This window comes from Biomphalaria glabrata, chromosome 2 (assembly GCF_947242115.1).
Source record: "Biomphalaria glabrata chromosome 2, xgBioGlab47.1, whole genome shotgun sequence".
Lineage (NCBI taxonomy): Eukaryota > Metazoa > Mollusca > Gastropoda > Planorbidae > Biomphalaria > Biomphalaria glabrata.
This window is the reverse complement of record NC_074712.1, coordinates 40,004,455-40,027,069: the sequence shown is the minus strand read 5'-3', so window position 1 is coordinate 40,027,069 and position 22,615 is coordinate 40,004,455. Positions and strand designations below refer to the sequence as shown.

Sequence of the window (22,615 nt, the reverse complement as noted above, 5' to 3'; positions counted from 1 at the left end):
TGCGACACTCTGTCACAATCTTACTAAGGGGTCGACTTCCAGTTCGGCATAGGATTTCCTTGATTTAGACCTGATCTCTATAACTGACTCCTAAAATCTGTCCAGCCATCTTTGTTGAACCACATTAAGGGTTTTTCAATTTCGGCAGATGACTATTCACTGCACTTTATCAATGGAGCCCAGCCACTGGTAGAAATGTGTAACCTCTCTTGAATACACTCTTGGAATTAGGTGACTGTAGTTTGCTTTAGATTTTATATCGAAAAGGGAAGTTTTATCGTCAAAATCATCTGTTGGAGGTTTTAAACTAAAAAATCTCTGGAGTTGTTTTTTTTTTAATTCAAAACCCCATTTAGCTACGGTCATAGTATTTGGTAACAGTAGTTTGCTTTAGAATAATATTGAAGATAGAGGTTTTCCACCTCAAAACGCTCTGTAGGGGGATTTTAAACTTAAAACCATCTGGAGTAGAGGGGTTTAAACTCAAATTGGCTTGGCTACACTCAAATAATTTTTGTGTGTAATTTTCTTTTTTTATATTGAGGTATTTTTTAGCATCAAACCCCTCTAAAGGGGGGTTTTAACTCAAAAGCTCTTTTAGCAACACTCACATTTTTTTTTTTTTACAATGAAGATGTATTTTTTAGCTTCAAACCCCGCTGGCGGAGGGTTTAAACTCAAATCTGAGTCAAAACCCATTTATCTACGCTCATAACATTTTGAGTGCGTAATTTGCTTTTTTTTTTATATTGAGGTATTTTTTAGCTTGAAATCCTACTGAATAGAGAGAGGGGGGGGGGGTTAAACTCAAAACCCCTTTGGCTGCGCTCATAGAATTTTGAGTGTGTAATTCTCTTTTTTTTTATATTGAAGAGGGGGTTTATCATAAATTTTGGAGGGGATTTTAAAATCAAAATCTTCCTTAACTGTGCTCTTGGAATTTGGAGATTGTCGTTTGCATTTTTTTTTGTTTTGTTTTATAGTAGAGGGGGATAAACTCCTAGTAGGGGGTTTTAAACTCAAAAGCCCCTGGTAGGGTCTTTAAAACTCAAAACCCCCTTGGTTGTGCTGATGCAAGTGATGGTTTAGTATTAAAATCTCACCTAAAATAAACAAAATGATGCGCAAATTAAGACCCGTGGGCAATATATGTCTAGTAGTATATATTATATATAATATATAGATAGATCTAAAAGCATTAGGATAACCAACTCAAGAAAAAAAGTAACATTTTCATCTAAGCCCCTCCCTGTCCCAAATGTAATTATAGATCGTGTGTCTGACTGATTCTAACAAACTGGTCAGTGTAAGGCTAGTCTCTAGAGACTACGACCACTACGTGTAGTAGGTCATGACAAGACAACCAAGCGATAGTATTTGTTGTGTGTTAAGTGGTCAAGTCAGAAAAAACACACTGCTGTGGTTAGTCAAGCATGTAAATCTACTTTTTCCGGGCATTTTTTTCTTTGCTTAAAAGATCTAGATCTAACTGCATAGACGAAGATATATTTCTTTTATGAGAATATTAACTTTACTGTATGAATTTCTGTAAATACAATTTAAGTCAATAGATTAAATTAATAGGTTTGTGTGAAGTCACATAGAAACCCAATAAAAGTCTGACCGTTTTGGATGCACAGGAAAATTATGTCATTATCTGTAAATCAAAACACATATAATATATATATATATATCAATTATATTGAAAATTGTCAAAACGATCTAGCTGAGTTTCCCTTTAACTACTAGATCTACTTGTAATAATACTAGAGATACTCAGATAGTCTAGACCTAGATTCTACTTACCCTGTAGAGGCCTGTAGGTAGGTAGCAGTGTATTTACAGCCTACAGCGTGTCTGTTACACAAGTTACAGAGTGGGTAACACAACTGATACTCAGTCAAGTCAGTCAGTCAGTGAGTAGGCAGAGTAGGGACTAGCATATTAATATTAGCCTAGGCCATTAGTGGGGACATTATTAGCCTCTTATAATTTATTAGGCGTACTCCGCATACAGTAGATCTCCACTTCACTGAATTTTCAGTGACAATCTCTAGGAGGGTAGCCAGCTCAGTTTCAGTTTGCTTTTAAAGTAATAAGTTTACTCAGTCAAGTTTAGTTTGATATCGGTTAGATCTAGAGTAATCTAAACTCTAATCTCTATATTGACTATATATTATTGAGTCTACAGATATCTAGAATATTTAGAGAATCTAGAAATCTTACTTATTCTTAAAATGAAAAGTCGATGAGATTTAGATAACTATTAAACTAGATTCAAATTACCGATTCTTTCTAGTAGAGTGACTAGAGTGAAGATTCAAGAGTCTACGGTAAAAATTTGAGTCTACTGTAAGAGTAACTGAGTAACTCAGTAAGTAGTATAGATCTACTTACTTTACTTTACTAGACTGACTAGAGAGTCTAGTAGATAAGTTTAAAATTTAAAAAGATAATTTAAGGCAAGGCATCATGATCATCACTGTCAACATGATTATGATGATAATCATCAAGCCTCAAGGCATGATAATCAGAATCAGATAATATATTAACTCTAACTCTATAAGTTATTTATAATTTATAAGGCTAAGTTAGACTAAAGTGACTAAAGTCTAAGAGTAACTTGAGTAAGGATAATAATATTATTAATAAGGCATTAAAAAAAAAAAGGTGATAAGGGACATTCGAATTATTCAAACGTTTGTCTCCTGGTAGATCTAGATCTAACTCTATTTCCAATACAATTTCTGAATTTGAAATTAATCACAATTTTTGAATAAACAGGTCTAGTCTAAAGACACTAAAGTCTAAAGATAGTAAAGTCTACAAATTATTTTTATATTCCATTTTTAGTATCGTACTAAAGTTAAGTATCTTGAATAGCTCTTTTGGATGAAAGATAAACAAAAATTCTTGATTACACAGACCTATATTAGCGGAATATCTATTGTCTTAGACATAGATAGGAATCATCTATAAAAGAAGTCTTTATGTAGCGTTTGTAGTGTTGGAGTCATTCGGCAATGAGCCTGAACATATAGATCTAATCATAGATGAAGAATATAGATCTAGAATCTATATAATATAGATCTAAGCGAACTATACAGATCTATGATATAACTGAACAACAGGGACAAACCCTGAACCTGACTGAAGAGGGAAAATAACTCTTCTGTTGACACTATTGACAGCTTTGACATTTAATCATTTTATTTCACAAAAAAGCTAATAATATAAGTAGCCTATACTATACCAGTAACTGTACAATACAGTATTATTATACTTAAAGCATGATAAATAACTATAAATAGGATTTTTAAAAAAATATGAAATTGTTTTGTAATATAAATTTAGGACCATCCTTCAGAAGTTTGATTAAAGCATCCTAGCTCAAATCTCTTGCATTATGGCAGGGGATGTTAGTGGGCAGAATTTGAAGAGTATTCTACTCTGCCAGTTAACCACCCTGTCAGGACAGGATTTAACCTTGATAAGCCCCTATTAGGTGTTTTTAGATATGGGGCTATCGCTCTTCATTCAAAAAGGTTGAAAATATTTCTGGAACTTTTTTTTTTTTTTTTTTGAGCCCCCAAGTAAGTGGGCTCCCTAAGTTATATAGCCTATGTTGCCTATAGCTGAATCCAGCACTGCCCTGCCTATTCTTGAATAATGACAAAAGCTGTATCTTTTCATAAGAAGGTTATTTGGTTACTTCCTATAGTATAGGGACTACAAATTGCCAAGCCCTAATTGCCTTACAATGTCCTTCATTCTTTGTTTGCATACCTAGAAATACTAGAATCACAGTGTGGCTCACTGCCAAAAAGTGCAGAGAACAAAGAATGCCTTTGTAAATTACATTCATTGACATGACTATCTGAGGCATTTGATTGAGTCAGCAGAGATGGCCTCTCTAAAATTTTGTAAATAATAGGCTGTCCACTAAAGATACTAAATGTAATTGTCTCCTTACACCAAATATGATGGGTACTGTGCATTTCAATGGCGCCTGCTCTGAAAATTTTAGCATAAACAGCAGAGTTAAACAAGGATGTGTCCTGGCCCAAACCCTCTTCGGAATACTCTTTTCACTTCTAATCCACCATGTTTTTGACAAATCCGCAGAAAGCATCTACCTCCATTCCAAATTTAATGGCACACTTCTGAATATTGACAGATTGAGGGCCAAAATGAAAATCAACACCACCCTTGTAAGGGATATGCTAATTTCAGATTATGCAATATAGTTGCACACACACAAGTAGAGCTTCAGTCATTAATGTACTGCTTCTCTCAGGGCTACAAAGAATATGCATGAAAAAAAAACATTATGGGGCCACCTGCTACAACACCACCCTCCATCCTTTTTGATGAAAATAAGCTGGATGCAGTACATGAGTTCTGTTATCTAGATCCACAATTCAAGATGAAAAGGAGATAAAAACTCATAGGTAATGTTGTGTGTCGACCTTCGCTAGACTCAGACCAAGAGTTTGAGAAAACTGGAAGTTCATTGCAGTGACCAAAATGGAGGTCTACAAGGCACATGTTTTGACCAAGCTACTGTACAGCAGTGAGTTATGGACTACCTGTGCAAAGCAAGGGAGAAAACTAAATTCATTCCACTGTGCCTCCAAAAGATCTTGAAAATTACATGGCAAAAGAGAGTGTGCAACACTAAGATCCTTGCATGAAAGTGTCTTCCCATCATCTTTGCAATCCTGAGACAATGACGTCTGCGCTGTTCATGTTTACTAGATGGTGGATAATCCTATCCCAAAAGTCATACTTTATGGGCAACTTGAGACTGACTCAAGAAAAGATGGTCATCCCCATCTTCGTTATGTGGGATCTCAAAGCGGTGAATAATGTTACTTACTACTGGGAAGACATAGCACTATGTGGAGAGAGATGGTGACCAAGAAAGCTATCAACAGCGTAAAAACAAGGGCCTCAGTTCTGGAAAAGCTTGCCAAATGAACAATGGTAGGCTTTTCTATCACCAAACTGAAAGCCACCTTTACCTGTGATACATGTGGAAGGGAATGTCTCTCCATAATAGGGCACCGACAGTCACATGAAAAAGTGTTCCACAAGTTAAGATTTTTTTTTATTCACAGGCCTATAAGGAGACAACAAATGTTTTGTAAGATACCGTGATTCAATTTTTTAAAAAGTTAACTCTTTTATAAAATCCGTAATATGGTAAGATAAGTAAACAGTATTAATCTTCTTTAATCAATTTCATTAAAGTTTTTTCAGTATACTTTAATTAACTTGCTATTTAATGATTCTTTTCTCATTCAATAATATAGGTTCTTTGTTTCCATTTGTGAGATCCTTCTGAACAACTTGCTTAAGTGGATCAATTAATTGTCCACAAATAAATAAACTTAAATGTGGCAGCTCTTGTCCATGTCTTAAAAGAGAGATATTGCAACAATATTAATGAAAACACACATGTTCTGAACCATGCCAAGATGTGGAGTTAGATTTTTATATAACCTGATATAAATGGATGCAACATATATCATTATAGAAAATATTTTAAAATAAATCGATTTTTGTGTAGTTCACCACAGTGAGTTTATAGCTCTAATAGCATCATTCCTCTAGCATTAATTTCTACTAATCCAAAAAATCCAGTCGTAGTTCCTGCCCTATGCATAAATCTCTTGCATGATGGCAGGGGATGACATAATAATGAGGATATTTTATTTTTTTTCGGAACTTCTTTAATGCAGTAATCTATTTCATTGTAGAACCTCTCTACTACCTCCTGTTGAGTGTCAGATACCAGAAAAAGAAGACAAATGAGCTTTGATTATACAAGTCACCATTCTTGCTGGCAAAAAGGAGGAACACCTTAATACTGTGAAAGCTCACTCTTCAAGGTACAGTGGAGGGAGCGTGAAGATTGGGTGATCTGGCCGGACAACATAAAGAATGGACTGGCCTCCTTCTTGATATCCTGCTAAGAACAGCTGCTGACTGGTAAAAGTGGAGGTATTTGATTACGAGAACTGTCACTCCAATTTAAGTCAAGGGACGGATGATATATAGACTTTATATATACACAAGTGAACCATTAATATCTTTCAAAAATAATAATTAACAAGCATGAAACTGATCTCATTTATCCTTGCACATTAATCATGTAATAATTATGTTTGAACTGAAAGATTTAGGATCATAATTATGCATGATCACTTTCTTTGTATAAATTGTTTATATATGCATCTAATTGTCTATCCATCCATCTATTCATGTAATATAAATTAAAATAAATGAAAAAACAATTTTTTTTTGTAGTAAAATAACTTGAAGGTAAGACACTTTTTGTTACAGATGTATTAAAATAACATCCTGACATCAATGGTAAGTGATTATTGAAAATTGTGAAAAATACAAAATAATCAATAAAATGGCATTAGTTCTCATATAAACAATAAGAGGTGCGAACATTTTTATTATCTTTACCATCACTCACAGAAAAAAAAAAGAAATAAAACAGAAAAAATGCATCTTATAAGCAGAATATCATTAGACACAAGATCACATTTAAAGTGGATAATAGAAAAAAACAATCAACCAAATATATATAATTGTACGCAATTAATACCCATTAATATAAGCACATGGTCCATATTTAAATGAGATGATAGTAATAAAAACCCTGTGCCAAAGCCAGCTTTGGCAACCCATTTCGAAAAAGTGTTATGACAACAAGACCTTTCAGACGCACCCAGCAAAATATGGCCATTACAAACAAATTACAATAAATTGGTTTCACATAATGAACAATTATAACAAGGATTTTTTTTTGTAGCTTTCATTCAATTAAACTTAGCATTTTTTTTTTTACAAAAGCTAAAAATAAAAGGTCAAGTTAGCATAGTCTATCATCAATATAGATGATTTTTTAGTAAGATTTAGAATTTGTACTATTGACATAAAACATTATAAATTAATTGTGCAAAGGTAATCAAAGTTTCTCTTTAATATGTAGAACCTATTGCTTAGTGGGCATATTGTTGCAAATAATAAATACACTAAAACTATAGGTATAGCAAAATAACTAGCTTATTCAGATGAGATAAATTTTGGTAACTAGTTTAAAAATATTATTAGTAAATTTGATTTGTAAAAATGTAAATATCAAAAGTTTAATTCAAGTTTCAAAATTTTCACTTTAAAAATAATTAATAATAATGCCATACCAAAATCTGACCCAAAATTCACAAATTATTTCCCCTTGAAAACTGAAATGCTATTTCTCGTTTTATTAGACATAAAGTTATGAAATATAAAATTGTTTGAATGCATATAATTATTTTACTTTAAAAATTGAAAACGTTGAAAATACCTTGGTTAGTTTATTCATTCTTAAGAAGGCGTTAATAAAAGCATACAAAAAACAAGAATAAATACAGATAATTAAAAAATTAAATTTTCTTTATTTAATAAACGATTATACATTCTATTTTTGCAATAACAGAGATGTATTTTTTAAAAACATTTCTGAACAAATACTACATTTTCTTTTTTTTTTTTTTTTAAATAAAAAAAAATATAAAAAGAGTGGCAAAAGCTAATTCTTTCATGGAAAACTATTCATTAATTTTAATTGTATACTTCTATTAATTGTCAAATCGCCATTGTGGTCTTAATAAATATTTGTCCAAGAATGATTGTAATTTTTTTTTTTTTGAAAACAAAATGAGCAAATATTTAAAAACAAGCCATTTGTTTCATTGAGTTTCACACAACCTTGGCATAGATGCATTGGCAACCATTGTGGTCATATTAAAAGTAAATTATCAGTTAAAGTAAATTACAGATTTCATAAGCATATGTGTACCAAACTTAATCAAATGCAATAAACTAATTGAAGGTAGAACAAAATACTTTTTTTAAATTTAATTTTTTTAATGAGAATAGCATTTTTATTATGGTTAGTCATAAAAAAAATGTTTATGCAGTGTTGGAACTTCCCGCTAAGTTTCTACCAATCAAACTCTGATGTTGCTCATTACTCTTGCTGATGAAATTAAGACTTTCTGTGTTTTCATGTTTCTGAAATAAAATGTAGTAAATTAAATAATAAAGCTTTTTTACATAAAAAAAATACCTTTTCATCTGTTTTGAAAATATCCTTTAAGATATCTCTATATATTTATTGTAGACCAGTGATGCCCAAAATGCGGCCCGCAAAATGGTTCCATCCGGCCCGCCAAAACGTCGGCACTAAGTGTAGAAAACCCTATCCAAAAAAAAAAAGGTTGAAAGATGTATCTTTACCTACGTTAGTATACTCATTTTTTCTGTAATGGGTTGGTACCGCGAATAAAAGATTGTTAAACTACGAGTACTAGATCCGCGGGTTTTTAATCAAATAGTTTCAGGTTAATTATATTTAGTTTTTTTCTCTTTTTGTTGATGTGGCCCGTGACTCGAGTGTTGGAAATAAAATGGCCCGCAAGACGATCAAGGTTGGGCATCGCTGTTGTAGACCAATTAATGATTGATTCACCAAAAAAAAATTATTATTAAACATCACAAAGAAAAGATTTACTCAAGAATATTTGGTACATATATATAACAAAGAGAATAATAAAGCAAATTATTAAATTAAAAAAATAGCATGAAATCTTAAAATAAACAGGACTTAGTTTTCTTCTAATTATTCAAAGATTTCTTTTCTGAATAAGACATTGTAATTAAAGAGCAGCAAAAAGGAAAATTGAAAATGACCTCAGCAGAATAAAGTGCTTTATATAATTTACTTAAATATATACATAGATATTATTTACAGAATAAATTCATGTATATAAATAGAGATATATAATATTGAGTATAGGGAGTTAACACAATGTCTCATGGGCATTTAGATTTATCACTCAAAAATATCACTCACATAGTTATTTGGTTCAAGATAGCAAAAAGTACAAAATAAATAAATAAATAAAAACTTATTGGAAGATTGATTTTTAAAAAAGTGCTCATTGCAATGATAACTCAACAAAACCAAGAATCTGCAATATAAATATGTTTATTTGAAAAAAAAATATTGTTTTACAAATGCAGTTTTAGAAAAAGAGAATTAAATGTTCATCAAAAATTTAAAAAAATTGTCCAAAACACAAGAAAAAAACATTTTAAATTCTACAATAAAGTATTAAATTTTGTCATAAACAAAATTGGTACTTTAAGGTTAAAATGATTAAAATGTTCTTTCAAAATATAGATTCCTTATTTCTTAAAATGCAAACAAATTTTGTTCTTACTCAGTAACTCTGCCATACCAATAATATGTAGGCAAGCATCACATCAGGCAAGTGTTGGAATACTGCTTTGAGAGGATTAAAATCTTTCTGTTTTAGCATAATCAGCTAATTATGAGTCAAGATATTCAAGAATTTTATTTGATGTTTTATACTATGACAAAATTGCTTACTTCAATGAAAATTTGATGAAAATGAATACATCAAAATAAAAAATAAAGTGTCAAGCATTGTCTGGTATGTGGACTAGTTGAGACTGACATGCCAAGTGAATTCATTTAAAGAAACAAATAAAAACGTAAAATTCAGGAATGTAATTGGGAACAAATTATTTACATTAAAAAAGTCAATTTTACTGATTATTCATGTAATATATATATATATATACAACCAAATTAAAAAGTGCAAATATTTAGCAGTACACATTTTCTTCTTTTATAAAGTGCTAACCATGTAGTGAAAAAACATTCATAAACAATACAAATCTATTACAGAAAAAAAAAAAATTTTCAAATAAAAATAAAGCAGTTAAATCAAGTTACAGAAAGACATTTCATTTCTAAGCAGTTTATTTGGGACACAAATTGAAGCTAACATTCCATTATCTATCTAACTAAAGGAATAATTGTTTGAATATGTTTAGCATATAAAAAAAAAGGTTGTTCTTTTATTCAAAGATAGTATAATAAATGTTGACTAGGATAAGAATAAAAACTGAATTCACCCCCACCCAAGCCTAAAACTCTAACCTCCAGTGCTATGTAATGTGTTTTGTGGCTCCATCTAACCTTTATCAGTTTTGTTCTATTGCATATCCTACAAAATACACAATTTTTTTAAAAAGTCAAATATCTTAGAATAGGAAAGGGAAAAACATGAGAAAGAAATATAGTATCAATATGGATCCCCCAAATGTTCTTCCCTCTTTATAACCTTATTCTGTCAATAACCTTCCATACAGTATATCAGAAAAAGTCTGCACAGCTTTTTTCAACAATTAACCCACTGAACCATTGCTTTAGTAATATGGACTAGAGAAAAAAAAATGTCTGCAGAATATTGAATGTTGCCAAAAGAATTATTATGAAAATATTTTTATTTATATAATTTTTATTTGAAAATTGGAAGTAAATAAATGCACCATTTTGGCTCACCATACTAAATATCATTTTTTGCATATTAAACTGAGTCAATTGTATTACACAACTTTCTAAAATATGATTCTCCTTATTTAAAACCAAGTGCAATGTTGCTGACATTTTAAATTAAAAATAAGACATACCTCAAAGAGTTGAAAGCTAATAATATTTGTATTGTAATTGTATATTTGTATTGCCTTAGATAATGTTTCATTTAATACTGGCCTTTACACGAATGCATATCTAGATCTATGCCTAATTTAAACAAAACTTATTTTTCAAATTTGATTCCTTTTCATAAATATAGCTTCAAAACAAACAAACAAACAAACAAAGAATATTTATAAAGTAGATTTTCAAATCATGATTATAAATCACAACCAATGACATTGTGCTTTGTGGTGAAAAAAAAAAGAAAAATTATATATATTTGTATTTAGCATCAAAAGAACATCTACTCTTAAAATCCTTGTTGAATTTGTCAACTTCTGGATCCCATAACTAATTTCAAAAGATTATTTCTATCAATAAAAATCTAAAATGCTTGTTCACATTATTCATGAAAGATTTTGAGCTTTGACTTATTTGGTTTCCTCAAAATTGCAATTTTGAGATAGTGTAAACATTTCCAATTTCAAATGTTGTTCATTTTTCATGTTTTTTATATTTTTTAAATCTGTAATGTAAATTTAAAACTTATTTTTGTTGTTTTTGTTCTTTTGTGTATTTTGTTAATTAAATAATGGACATTATTTTTTAGTTTAAATGTAAATTATCTTTACTTGTAAAAAAATTTTTAACATACTGACCCAATTTTGATAAGAAGGAAAATGTAAAATAATTTAAATGTAACACACATTCACCAAAATGAAAGGTAATAAGAAACAAAACAGTGTTCTGTATAACTAAAATACATAAATTGTGAAAATAGTATACATATAAAAATGTTGAATTCAGTCATGGAAGAAGATATGAGTCTGTAAGGGGGTATTTTAGCTTTGACTAAAATAAAAAAGCACTTCAGTCTCACAGTTTTTAGAGTTGATCAAATATCAATGCAGTTTTTTATTTAAATCTTTTTTGTTCTTTATATGTGTTACTGCCCTTTAGCAACTATATCAGAGCTATCTTCCATCTTAGCTAGAGGCACTTCTTCTTCAGTGGCCACAGAGGTCCTATGTGGTGCTTTAGTAATTGAACCACGCCCTTCCTCCCCTCCCCTCAAGCTTTTTCTGCTTTCACTATCAGGGGTTCGGACCTCTACAGTCCGGCCGTTAATGGAATGATGGAGACGCTGACCTGGTTCCCTTTGCTTGCTGCGAATGCTGCCTTTGTCGTCCTGCTCTGATTCTGACAATCCTTGAGTCTGATGAAAGTAAAAAAAAGTTATGAAATTAGCTCATTAAATATTGCTCCCTATTTCTATCTGTTCTAATTTGATTCTGAAACCTATGTATTTATGTTACTTGCAACGTAGGAACTCCATTGTATATAATGCTTGGTGTTTTCAAAGTAAAAATATAAGCATCTTTTCATAATTTGCCTTATAAGTTTTATAAATTAGAAAGAAATGTATAAATAAACACAAAAAAAAAAAAAAAACAGTATTTAATGCCCAACCCAATGCCCATGGCTCATATTTATCCCCTTTATGTAGTACCGGTATGGTACTCAGAATGTTAAAAAAAAGGGAGAAAAAGTATATATGCTACCAGCTGAAAAAGGTTATGGGCATAACTACTCAAATGAGAAAAAAACAAACAGGATATACACTAATGGATCCGTGGAACACAATAATAAATCCGTAGGTTATAATTTCTTTATGTTGTCTTATATACGTAGCCTAATTTAAACCTATATATAGTATACTACCTTATTTACTATCAAAAGTGCAACAAATAAATAAATCTATACCAACATATTGGAGACAAGGCCTATATGCACCAGTCTCGTGAGAAAGTATTATATAAGGAAACACGAACATCTATTTACTATCATAATTAATTTTGACTTTCTGAATTTTTAGGGCACCCCTAAGTCAACTCTAATGAGTACCTGAATTAAATTGGGGAAAGCTAAGGCGTTTGATTGTTGGGCTGGCACGCTACAAACTACAAGACACCCTGCTTATTAACCATTGGCCAAACAAAACAGATGACCTTAACATCTGCCTTATAGATTACAAGGCCTGAAAGGAGAGCTTTTTATCATAATTAATGAAATTATAGCAGGCATAGATTAAATAATAAATTTAGATTTGTATAGTGTCTAATCCGGTAGTGCAAGCAATTAAGGCTCGAGATCAGTAGATCTATGTGTTTTGTTTTTTTTTATTTCAATGTATCATATAAGTTTTAAGTCTTTCCATAGACTCCCTATAAAACAGAAGTAGGCCTACTGCTTATTACCTGACTGTTTGCTGCTGGTGTTGGCTGTGGACCTGTCCCATAACAATAGAAGTAAATACAAGATGCAAACATCACTGCGGCCCCAACACAGCACATGACTGGGCCAATGGCTTGATACATTCTTTGTTGACCAAAACATAAAATAATAATAAAATATTATTATTGAATTAAAATTATACATGTCTGATGAAGATTTAGATCTATTGAAGTGATTTTAAATATAATCTCTCTCCCCCATTCCGACAGCCATAGGCGATCGATACACTTAATTAGGCCTAACTAGGTCTATGTTTCTTAATGTGTCAGACATTTACTGATTTAGGGCCTATTAGATCTATATGAGAAAAAATGGCACTTTTATTTGTAAGTAGATTTTCATACATGGAGTCAAATCCATAAGTACCGTAACGTGGTGTATCCGGTGCACAAACTACGGAAGTATTGATACAGCCAAGACAAAGTCATAATTACGCACTTTTCACCACTTCTAAAGCTCTTTCGCGTTTAGCATGAAATATTTTTTAACATTCAGTTGGCAAGAGTAATCTTTAAATGTACCGTCTTTGACATTGTTTATTTTTTTTTATTTCACACTCTTGGTATTCTTTTCATTTCCCTTCGTTTTTCTTTAGATGTTATTATTTGCCACCACATTTCATTATGATTTTATCTTCTGTTTCTCAGAATTGTTAAAGAACGTAAACGCCTTCTAGCAACAGGGTAGGGGGGGGGGGAGGTGAGAATTTGAAAATCCCCCCGGGCCCCCAAATGAATGTTTTTACATTGAAAATTTAATATTAAGCAACTGCAGGGACCCCCAAAGAGGCTAAACCCCCTGGCCCCCCAAACGATGAAAAATTCCTAGCTACGCCCCTGGCAAGCAATTAAAGAGCATACTACTGCGATTAACTTTTCATTCGAAAACCCCCAAATATTTTTTTAAATTTATTTATTTTGTAGATTTACAGCATTATGGGAAATGTTGTAAATGTCTGACCACATGTCGCAAACTGTTGTGACAGTAATGTTTAGAGTATGAAGTAAAGTTTAATTTTAGGTTAGTGTTTCTAAAACTCTCCCCTAAATGAAAAGAATTAAACGCAAACTCCCCTTATCGAGTTGGAAGGAAAGAAGAGAGTTTCCATGGATTCTCAAGCGTGAAGCGGTTTCCTTCATTATGAGTTTTGTTGTTGTTGTTTTTTTAGAATTACTTTTGTATTACGCATCTTTTATGCTTGTAGCATGCTCAGTGCCCTGCATTCCAATTTCTTTTGTGGACAATTGGCGGGAGAAGATTGGAGCATGTCTTTCCACCCAGAAAAATGTCAGTTATTAAGAGTAACAAACAAAAAAACTAAAATTATTTCCACTTATCTTATTCACAATAAACCAGTAACACAGACTAAAAACGCAATATACCTAGGTGTTATAATAAATGAAAAACTGTCACGCAATACCCATATTTGATGAAACTCAAAAAAAAAAAAATCAAACAAAGCATTAAGGTTTATTAAAAGAAATTTCTATAAATCAAATAAGAACATAAAACTAAAATGTTATTTAACCTTGGTTAGGCCAATAATAGAATATGCATCCTCTGTTTGGGACCCCTCAACTCAAGAAAACATTAAGAAACTGGAACAGACACAAAATAGAGCAGTGAGATTCATAACAAACGTATATTCACTTTTGACTATAGTAAAATCACTAAATTTAGAAAGCCTTCAGGACAGAAGACTCAAAAGTAAAGTAGCGATTATACATAAAACACTGAACCATAATCTTCAAATACAAAAACAAAATTCAATAAAATACTCAGAAAGACACAAAGATAAAGGCACATTCCTCGTCCCATATGTTAGGACAAATTTGTACACATACTCCTTCTTCCCTAGTGCTATTAGAGCATGGAATGGGTTGCCTGAGCTAGCCAGGAAAACCAGAGACTTGGCAGAAATTAAGTCATTGGTTGATATGCATGACTAAATGCATGACGCGTAGGACGTAATCATCTTCTTTTTTGAAGTAAGGTCTGTATTACATAAGATAAGATTCCTGTGCTAGCTTTATGCTCACAGCAAAAATAACAGTTCAGCTCGACTTCAGAAGCTCATTCCCCTGGATCTACAACGTACTATTTCTCCAAATAAAATGTGCGCATGTCGAATGAAGTTTAATAAAGAATGGATGTGACGGGCCTATACTACAGTGTGAGAGACCTTCAAGTCATGTAGGCTACTTCTGTAATCTCGTATTTAGCAAGACGTCCTTGCTGTATCATTTACACAAAAGACGACAGACAGACGGGCAGAATAGCATTGGCGTTGCCGTGTTGTAATGTCTTCTCCCAGAGGTCGTTTCGAATTGATCTTGTTTAATAGCAATGTGAACGTTTCTATTTAAAAGATGATTTAATAACTCAATTTTGACCCCCCCCCCTTTCCACAGTGCTGGATTTACCTATAGGCAACCTATAACTTAGGGACTCCGCTTACGTGGGGGCCCCAAAAATGGAGAAAGAGCAAACGAAACAAAAAGCCTTTATCTTTAATATCTTTACTATCTTTAATATCTTTACTATCTTTAATATCTTTACTATCTTTAATATCTTTACTATCTTTAATAACTTTACTATCTTTAATAGCTTTACTATCTTTAATATCTTTACTATCCTTAATATCTTTCAGCCTTATCAAGTCTAAATCTGTACATATTTTAAGAAGTCAGTTTCAGTTATTGGCGACTTCAGTTGTTGAGGCTATTATTAAAAAGTATTAAATTGTTTTATTAAATATTTGCTACTTGAAATGATTAAGAGCTTATACAAATTATTATTAGTAATAGAACCATCTAGAATTTTCCTTCAGACATTTTGCATTTTGTTAATTTTTTTTTCTCTGTTTTTCAGCAATATTATTTTTTTTAGTTAGTTCTCATACATATTAGATTACATAGAAAATCCTTCTATTGATTATAGTTATTTGTCCTATTGAGGAAGTTTCTAGCCATGGAGTTGACATATCGACTCAAGAGCATCCACCGTATAAAATTGTACAAGTGGCAGGAAATGAAGATGAAACAAAATCAACTAGCAAGTCCTGTCAGCGTAAGTTATGGATGGACTACACTTTTTAAATGCGATGGCGGGGTGAGAGGGTGTAGTCATTGTTTTATGGAGGATGACCTTTCAGATCGATGTGGAGGCTTCATTGCTACAATATCGAGCTCGTAGAGTTTTTATCGCCTGTTTCAATGTTTCTCAAATTGTCTACGTCTACCCTCCAGCTCACCAGGAGTACCAGGAAATTTCGGTAATTCGGACAAATCTTTCAAAGAAGAAACAAATAATACCGTGGTAAATCTACAGTGCTTGTAAGAGAGGATCGAGAAGCTGCACTAGGTAATGCAAATTCTACTTTCTGAGGTACTTGAAAATAAAAGGTTGAGATACGCTGATATAATTGACTGGATTGCACATTTAAAGTGAACGTTTTTTGTTTCCCTTCGATACTAAATGCCTGGAGGCATTAATTGTTTTCGCCGTAGAACAAACTGTCTCAAATTAATGTTCACGATTAATTTGTCCGTTCACTTTTGCTCGTTTAAAGTACACATAATGCGTGGTTGAATGGTATAAACCTTTTGGCTACCTATCAAGGGGGCCCTGGTTCGAATCCTAACTAGTGCTGTGATTGCTGAGCTCCTAAAGACAGTACGAAAACCTCATACCCTCTTCCCCCAACAGGTCCACACAAGATTGGACTATTGCACAATGGAATAAACATGAAAGATGCTCAACACAAAATTAATAAGGAAAAAAAATGAAGTCAGAATAACGTCTAATGTTTGGGCTTTTGTTAAGGGGATGGAGTTCAAACATCTCTAAACAATGGGGCAATTGTGATGAACTTGTACGTAAACTATCTAGGGATGATCCAGTTTCGACGCCAACTGAAGCAACAATTGACATGAAATATAAAGTAGTACATTTAGATTTGTTTTTAACATTAGACGTAAAAGATACAAGAGTGCTTTCTATTTCTTTACCAAGCAAATAATTTCAGTCTAAAATATCAAAGTGAGTATGTCTTCAAGCGCGCCTTTTGTAGAGAAATCTTCTCAAAACTTTAGCCTAGCCTATATGTCTGTCCTTTTTCTGATTTGTTTTTCAATGGCTTTCTGGATCTGCTCTAACACTACGAATGTTCAGATATTTGTATCGATGTCACCGGCACGTAGTGACATGCCCACAAAGCTTGAATCTGAAATCCAACTCCTGGTGATGCAAAACAAAAAAAGCCATTGTTTTCAGAGCTCCAGGAAGGGATTGAATATAACGGCGGAATTGATCGCATCTTAGAGAAGAAAATGTCAATCTAAGTCGAGCGTCCAGATTTAGCGATACAGATACACGTCAGTAACAAAAGCCTGCCAACGTTCGTTTCCTAGTTATTTCCAAAATTATGCAACATGAAGATCAACATCTCAAGTGAGTGAAAAAAAAATATGTTTGTAACATCGACTCTTGAAGCACGATCATTGTGAATTATTCTTTACACAATTCTGAAAGCTTGAATGTACAGAATCTTAAACCAAACTTGAATTTCACAACAATTGTCTTATTGTGTTTGTTATTATTATTATTATTTTTATTATTATTATTATTATGTTAGAAATGAACGAGTAGTCATTCTCTGGCGCTGCCAGGGTCGAGTTTCGCTAAAGAGAACAAAATTCATCGTAGTCCCTTTAACAGTTTCCCACTGAGGAATTTTCTGGTGATGTGGCAGGTCTGCAGCAGTACCGCCCTCTGACAGGCAACGAAGATGTTCCTAGGAATGTTAAGGGCCTTGAAGGTGTCTGTGAGGTCAGTTGTTATTATCCCCTCGGTTGATATAACAATGGGGTATATTGTTATTTTGGACAATTTCCATAGACGCTTAATCTCCAAGCCTAGGTTCCCATATTTTCTTTGTTTTTCTATCTCAGTTTTTCTTAAATTATGAAGACAGTGGTACGGCGATATCGATAATGGTAGCGGTTTTTTCTTTTTTATCGATGAACAGCAGATCCGGGCGATTGAAATCTACCGTTTTGTCGGTCAGAATAGGCCTATCCCAGTACAGGCAGATGTTCAGTAGACTCGAGAACCTCTTGCGGAGAGTATTTATAATAAGGGGAGTGTCCTTACCGATCAATTTGTACGTCAAAGCCAGGTGGTTGGTGTATTAACTTGGCAACTTGGTGTATGGCGACCTAGGTAGGCTGATTCTGATAGGGTTGGACATCCTGCCATAATGTGTTCAATCGACTCGCCCACATTTCCACATTTTCGGCATTTGTCGACAACATTGAGTTTCAGGATATGCTTCTCGTAATTTTTTGTCCTGATTACTCTGTCCTGTATTGCTGTAACAAAGCCCTCTGTTTCAGGGTAGAGATTACCTGCTTTGAGCCATGTTAAGGAAGCAGCCTTGTCGATGTTTGTCCCCATGTAATTGAAGCCGGAAATTTTCCGTGGAGTGGTTTTTTCTTCCATTGGCGAATCTCATGCCCTACGTCGTCCAAACGACATTGACATCAGCATTGTGTAGGTTCAGAGGTTATTATTATTATTATTATTATTATTATTAGGCTCACTGTTATTGTTATTTTTTACCGTAATAGAAATGTATTATTTCTAAAAAAAAAAACAACAACAAACAAACAGAAAATCACACGCCCACATGCTATGTGTGTGTTTGTATATGCCTGGCTGTGCGGTTAGCACCGCGGAGCTGTCTTCACCATGGTCCCAAGATCGGACCCGCCAGTTTGATTTTTGCATCTTTGGGCGCCTTGAGTCCACCCAGCTCTATGAGTACCTGACATTAGTTGAGGAAAGTAAAGGCGGTTGGTCGTTGTGCTGGCCACACTACACCCTCATTAACGTGGGCCACAGATGACCTTTACTTCAACTGCCCTATAGATCGCAAGGTCTGAAAAGGGAACTTTACTTCAGCCAGCCATGCGGGAAGTTTACGCCAAGAAAATAAACATTGGTCTTTTGAAAATAGAAGAGATTACATTTAGATACAATATTTACATTTAGGCTGGTCACTTTATTTCCCTCAAAACAATGAGTTCACATTTTTCTGTTCAATTTTCTAACTTTTCCATTACTTGTGGCCCTCGGTGAATTTATGAGGCGCTCTCCTCACGAGGATAAGATTGATTCACATTTTTGAATAGAAAACACCTTGCTTCTGCTTCTCTCTGGTTCCGGTGTTTTCTTCCGCTAGTTAAGAACTCTTGGGACAAACAAAATAATTTAAAAAAAAAAAGGAAGGGTGAAATAAAAATTAAAAATCGATCAATAATTTTTATTAGCATGCTAGCATCATAGCTTTTGTTATCTTTATTTATATAGTATATATTTGCACACCTCTCCGCTTAAGTTATTTTCATGCAAAGAAACTATTAATTGGTAGCTTTTGTTTTATACATTTATACATTACAGCCATTACTTCAAAAGAAATGGCAATTATATCCTAAGCATTTCATGTGTCAATCTATGAATGTTTATCGGTGACTTAAACTTTGCTATTGGTTTTACTACATGATTCAGGCAACCCATCTCATAATCTAATGGCACCAGGAAAGAAGGAGCACGAATTTGTCCTAGAATACGAAATTAGATATGTGCCTTTATCTTTGTGTCTTTCTGAGTATTTTATTAGGTATTGATTTTGTATTTGTAAATTATAGTCCAGTGTTTAATGTCTTATTGCTGCTTTACTTTTTGTTCTTCTATTTTGAGTTTCTTGAGCTGAGGGGTCTTAGAGGACGCATATCGCCCAACCAAAGTTAAATAGCATTTCATTCTTGTTGCTGTTTGGTTTATAAAAATTTTCTTTGATATACCATAATGCTTTTTTTTTTTTAAATCAGTGGGGATTCCATTTGGTGTATGCGTGTACAGAATACAAAAAATTAATAAGTAAATAAGACTTTTTTTTTTTGCCCTTTTTTAGCATTGCAGAATAAAATTATGCAAACTCAACGATTTGTAGCTCCTTTTTTTTTGTAATCTTAGTTGGCAACATCTAAATTCAATTTAGAGTCCTTGACATTGTTTAGCGTCCTTGACATTGTTTGTTTTATCTTGAAAATCAATAAAATAATTTATAGGAACATAAGCCATTCCTAAGACTGTAGCTTTGGATCTAAATAATAGTTTGCCGAAACTGATACAAAAATATAACGGAGGAAATATAACTTCACTTTTTTACGCGAAATGTTTAGCTGTTTCTGTCTGACAGGATCACAGCTAGGACTGAGAAGCTGTTTCTGTCTGACAGGATCACAGCTAGGACTGAGAAGCTGTTTCTGTCTGACATGATCACAGCTAGGACTGAGAAGCTGTTTCTGTCTGACAGGATCACAGCTAGGACTGAGAAGCTGTTTCTGTCTGACAGGATCACAGCTAGGGCTGGGTGTGCACGTAAAGTACCACACTGCTCCTTCATCTTCGGACTTGAAAACCAGGGCTTAATTTAACTAATAGTAGCAACGAGAACGTAGCGTTAGTTTTTCATTATTATTTTAGAACTGGAACCTATTACATCACTCATAGAAATTAAATTCATTTGCATATTACTCTCTGCAGACGTAAAGCTCTTACATTCTTGGAGCCTCTCCCATATTGCTGTAATCGCTGTCTCTGTTGTCCAGACCCACAATGGTCAGTGCTAGTCCAGGGATGAATAGAACAATGCCGAGAAAGACCATCAGAAGCAGGCGTTTCGCCGAGAAGACATGCTTTCTCATCCTCATTCGCCGCCTGTTGCTCCGGTTTCTGAAAGAAAGGGAGAGAATGAAGATAAGAGTTGACTATTTTTTTTCCAGATCAATAACGCAGTTATCCTTAAACATTACAACAAGCGTTATAAGAGATTTTCATCTTTGGCGGAAACTATAAACAGCTCGTTTTTGTGTGTATATGGTGTACAGAGACAGAGGAAGTGGTGATAACTTAAGTTTTTTGAAAGTTATATGATAGTTTTATTTTGTTTTTTGTAAATAGCCTACTTTTTATCACTGCAGAGCTTTTTTATAACTTGTTGCCTTGTTCAACTGGTCTTCATCTCGCCCTTAAAATGTTAGCGTGAACAGCGGGTCTCATGTTGTACAAATACAAGACAGCTTTGTTTGAATGGCCTCACCTTAAAATGTTGGCGTGAACAGCGGGTCTCATGTTGTACAAATACAAGACAGCTTTGTTTGAATGGCCTCACCTTAAAATGTTGGCGTGAACAGCGGGTCTCATGTTGTACAAATACAAGACAGCTTTGTTTGAATGGCCTCACCTTAAAATGTTGGCGTGAACAGCGGGTCTCATGTTGTACAAATACAAGACAGCTTGAGGATTCGAGAATCCCGTGATCAGTTTGACGCGTCACCAAAGACGTCACCTAGACGTCTGGGCCATGGTGTTTTCTGTAGATAAAAAAGAAGTGATGTCATACCAGTGTGATAGTTTGATCTTTAAAAGAAGGCCTACAACAACACAAAACTGTTCTAATGTAATCAAACTACAATTCCATATTCCATAGCGTACATCCAATGATGTTACATAAAGATGTCTTACAATTACCACTTTTTGATAGCTTATATTAACTCGATCCAGTCTGTGTTTAAAAGTCTGTACACGTTATATTCTCCCACAACCATTCTCGGATCAAGTTGAAACTTCGCACAATTATTCATTGGCATAGACAAGACATGAATCAATAAAATAAAAAGTAACCAATTTGTCAATTAATTACTGGTAATTTTTTTTTATTAATTTATTATTTTATTTGATACCAACACGGGAAACTAGTCCTTCAGTATTCACAGATATGGCTAATTCTTTAGTGTTTAGTCCCCTCAAATAATTGTTAACGCCATTTCTCCCTCCCGCATTCTCCGATCAAGTTGATACTTTAAACAATTATTTATTGTATCTAACAAAACATGAATCAATAGAAAAATACCCAGTCGATTGATTATTGGTAATTAATTATTTTGTTTGATATCGAATAGGGGAAATACGTTGTACATTATTGATAGATAGAGTTTTAAGGGCCAAGTTTTTTCCTTTTAGATAAGCTTTGTTTTTTTATATATATATATTTTTTTTGTTCTCTCCTAGTAGTATCAATTATAATTGTAACATTTCTTGTTGCTTTATGTGTAAATACAAATACAGGATTTATATCTACAAGAAATAATTAAAGATTTGTATACATGACCAAAACACTATAAATAGCTAGCGTGTGAGTGTATCCGGTGTAGAGGAAGTGTAGCTAAGCAATTCCATCAGAATTTAAAAAAAACAACTGTTGTATTATTTAAATTTATTTTATATGCTTCTTAATTGGCAAAGACATTGCACAAATTCTAACGGAGGTCTACATCTAAATGGGACGTTAAAAATACACTATTTTTGTGTGTGTTAACAAAAGTTTCACAACTTCCTAACGCACCAGCCACTCAGTTCCTATATCTGCATCTCCAACAATTGACACAAACATAACGATTGGGGGGGAGGCCACAGACAATTATTCCACCAGCTATAAAAACACGTAAAGCTCGTCTCTATTTCTCTCCCTGGACGTTATTGATGGCATTATTTGATAATGCTCCTGTATTATTATTCGATCGTACGGACACCTTGTGACGTGCATCTTGATAGAGCTGATCAGTTTATTATTGATTTGTGTCTCGTATTTGCTGGCCATGTTGGAGATGACAGAGTGAT

At 33.2% G+C, this 22,615-nt stretch overlaps 2 protein-coding genes across 9 annotated transcripts in view; both read right to left on the bottom strand.

Annotated features, from left to right (window-relative positions):
• Window positions 1–2,866, bottom strand: part of LOC106051216 (E3 ubiquitin-protein ligase TRAF7-like) — a 69,144-nt gene extending 66,278 nt beyond the window's left edge. Inside the window, exons 1-2 of one of the 5 annotated variants that reach the window (XM_056020490.1) lie at window positions 2,683–2,866; window positions 1,807–2,084 (exon numbers count right to left, since the gene is read on the bottom strand). The gene's annotated coding sequence lies outside the window, so the exon portion shown is untranslated. Of the gene's footprint in view, window positions 1–1,806; window positions 2,085–2,226; window positions 2,656–2,682 lie in introns of those variants that run through there. The other 4 variants (XM_056020494.1, XM_056020491.1, XM_056020493.1 and 1 more) reach the window with 4 other exon arrangements.
• Window positions 2,867–6,335: 3,469 nt separating this feature from the next.
• Window positions 6,336–22,615, bottom strand: part of LOC129924597 (uncharacterized) — a 132,992-nt gene continuing 116,712 nt past the window's right edge. For 2 of the 4 annotated variants that reach the window (XM_056020498.1, XM_056020500.1), the window contains exons 2-5: window positions 21,180–21,309; window positions 20,495–20,668; window positions 12,832–12,952; window positions 6,336–11,789 (exon numbers count right to left, since the gene is read on the bottom strand). In XM_056020498.1, the coding sequence (XP_055876473.1) occupies window positions 11,520–11,789; window positions 12,832–12,952; window positions 20,495–20,668; window positions 21,180–21,211 (597 nt within the window). In that variant the 5' untranslated portion in view covers window positions 21,212–21,309 and the 3' untranslated portion in view covers window positions 6,336–11,519. Of the gene's footprint in view, window positions 11,790–12,831; window positions 12,953–20,494; window positions 20,669–21,035; window positions 21,149–21,179; window positions 21,310–22,615 lie in introns of those variants that run through there. The other 2 variants (XM_056020501.1, XM_056020499.1) reach the window with 2 other exon arrangements.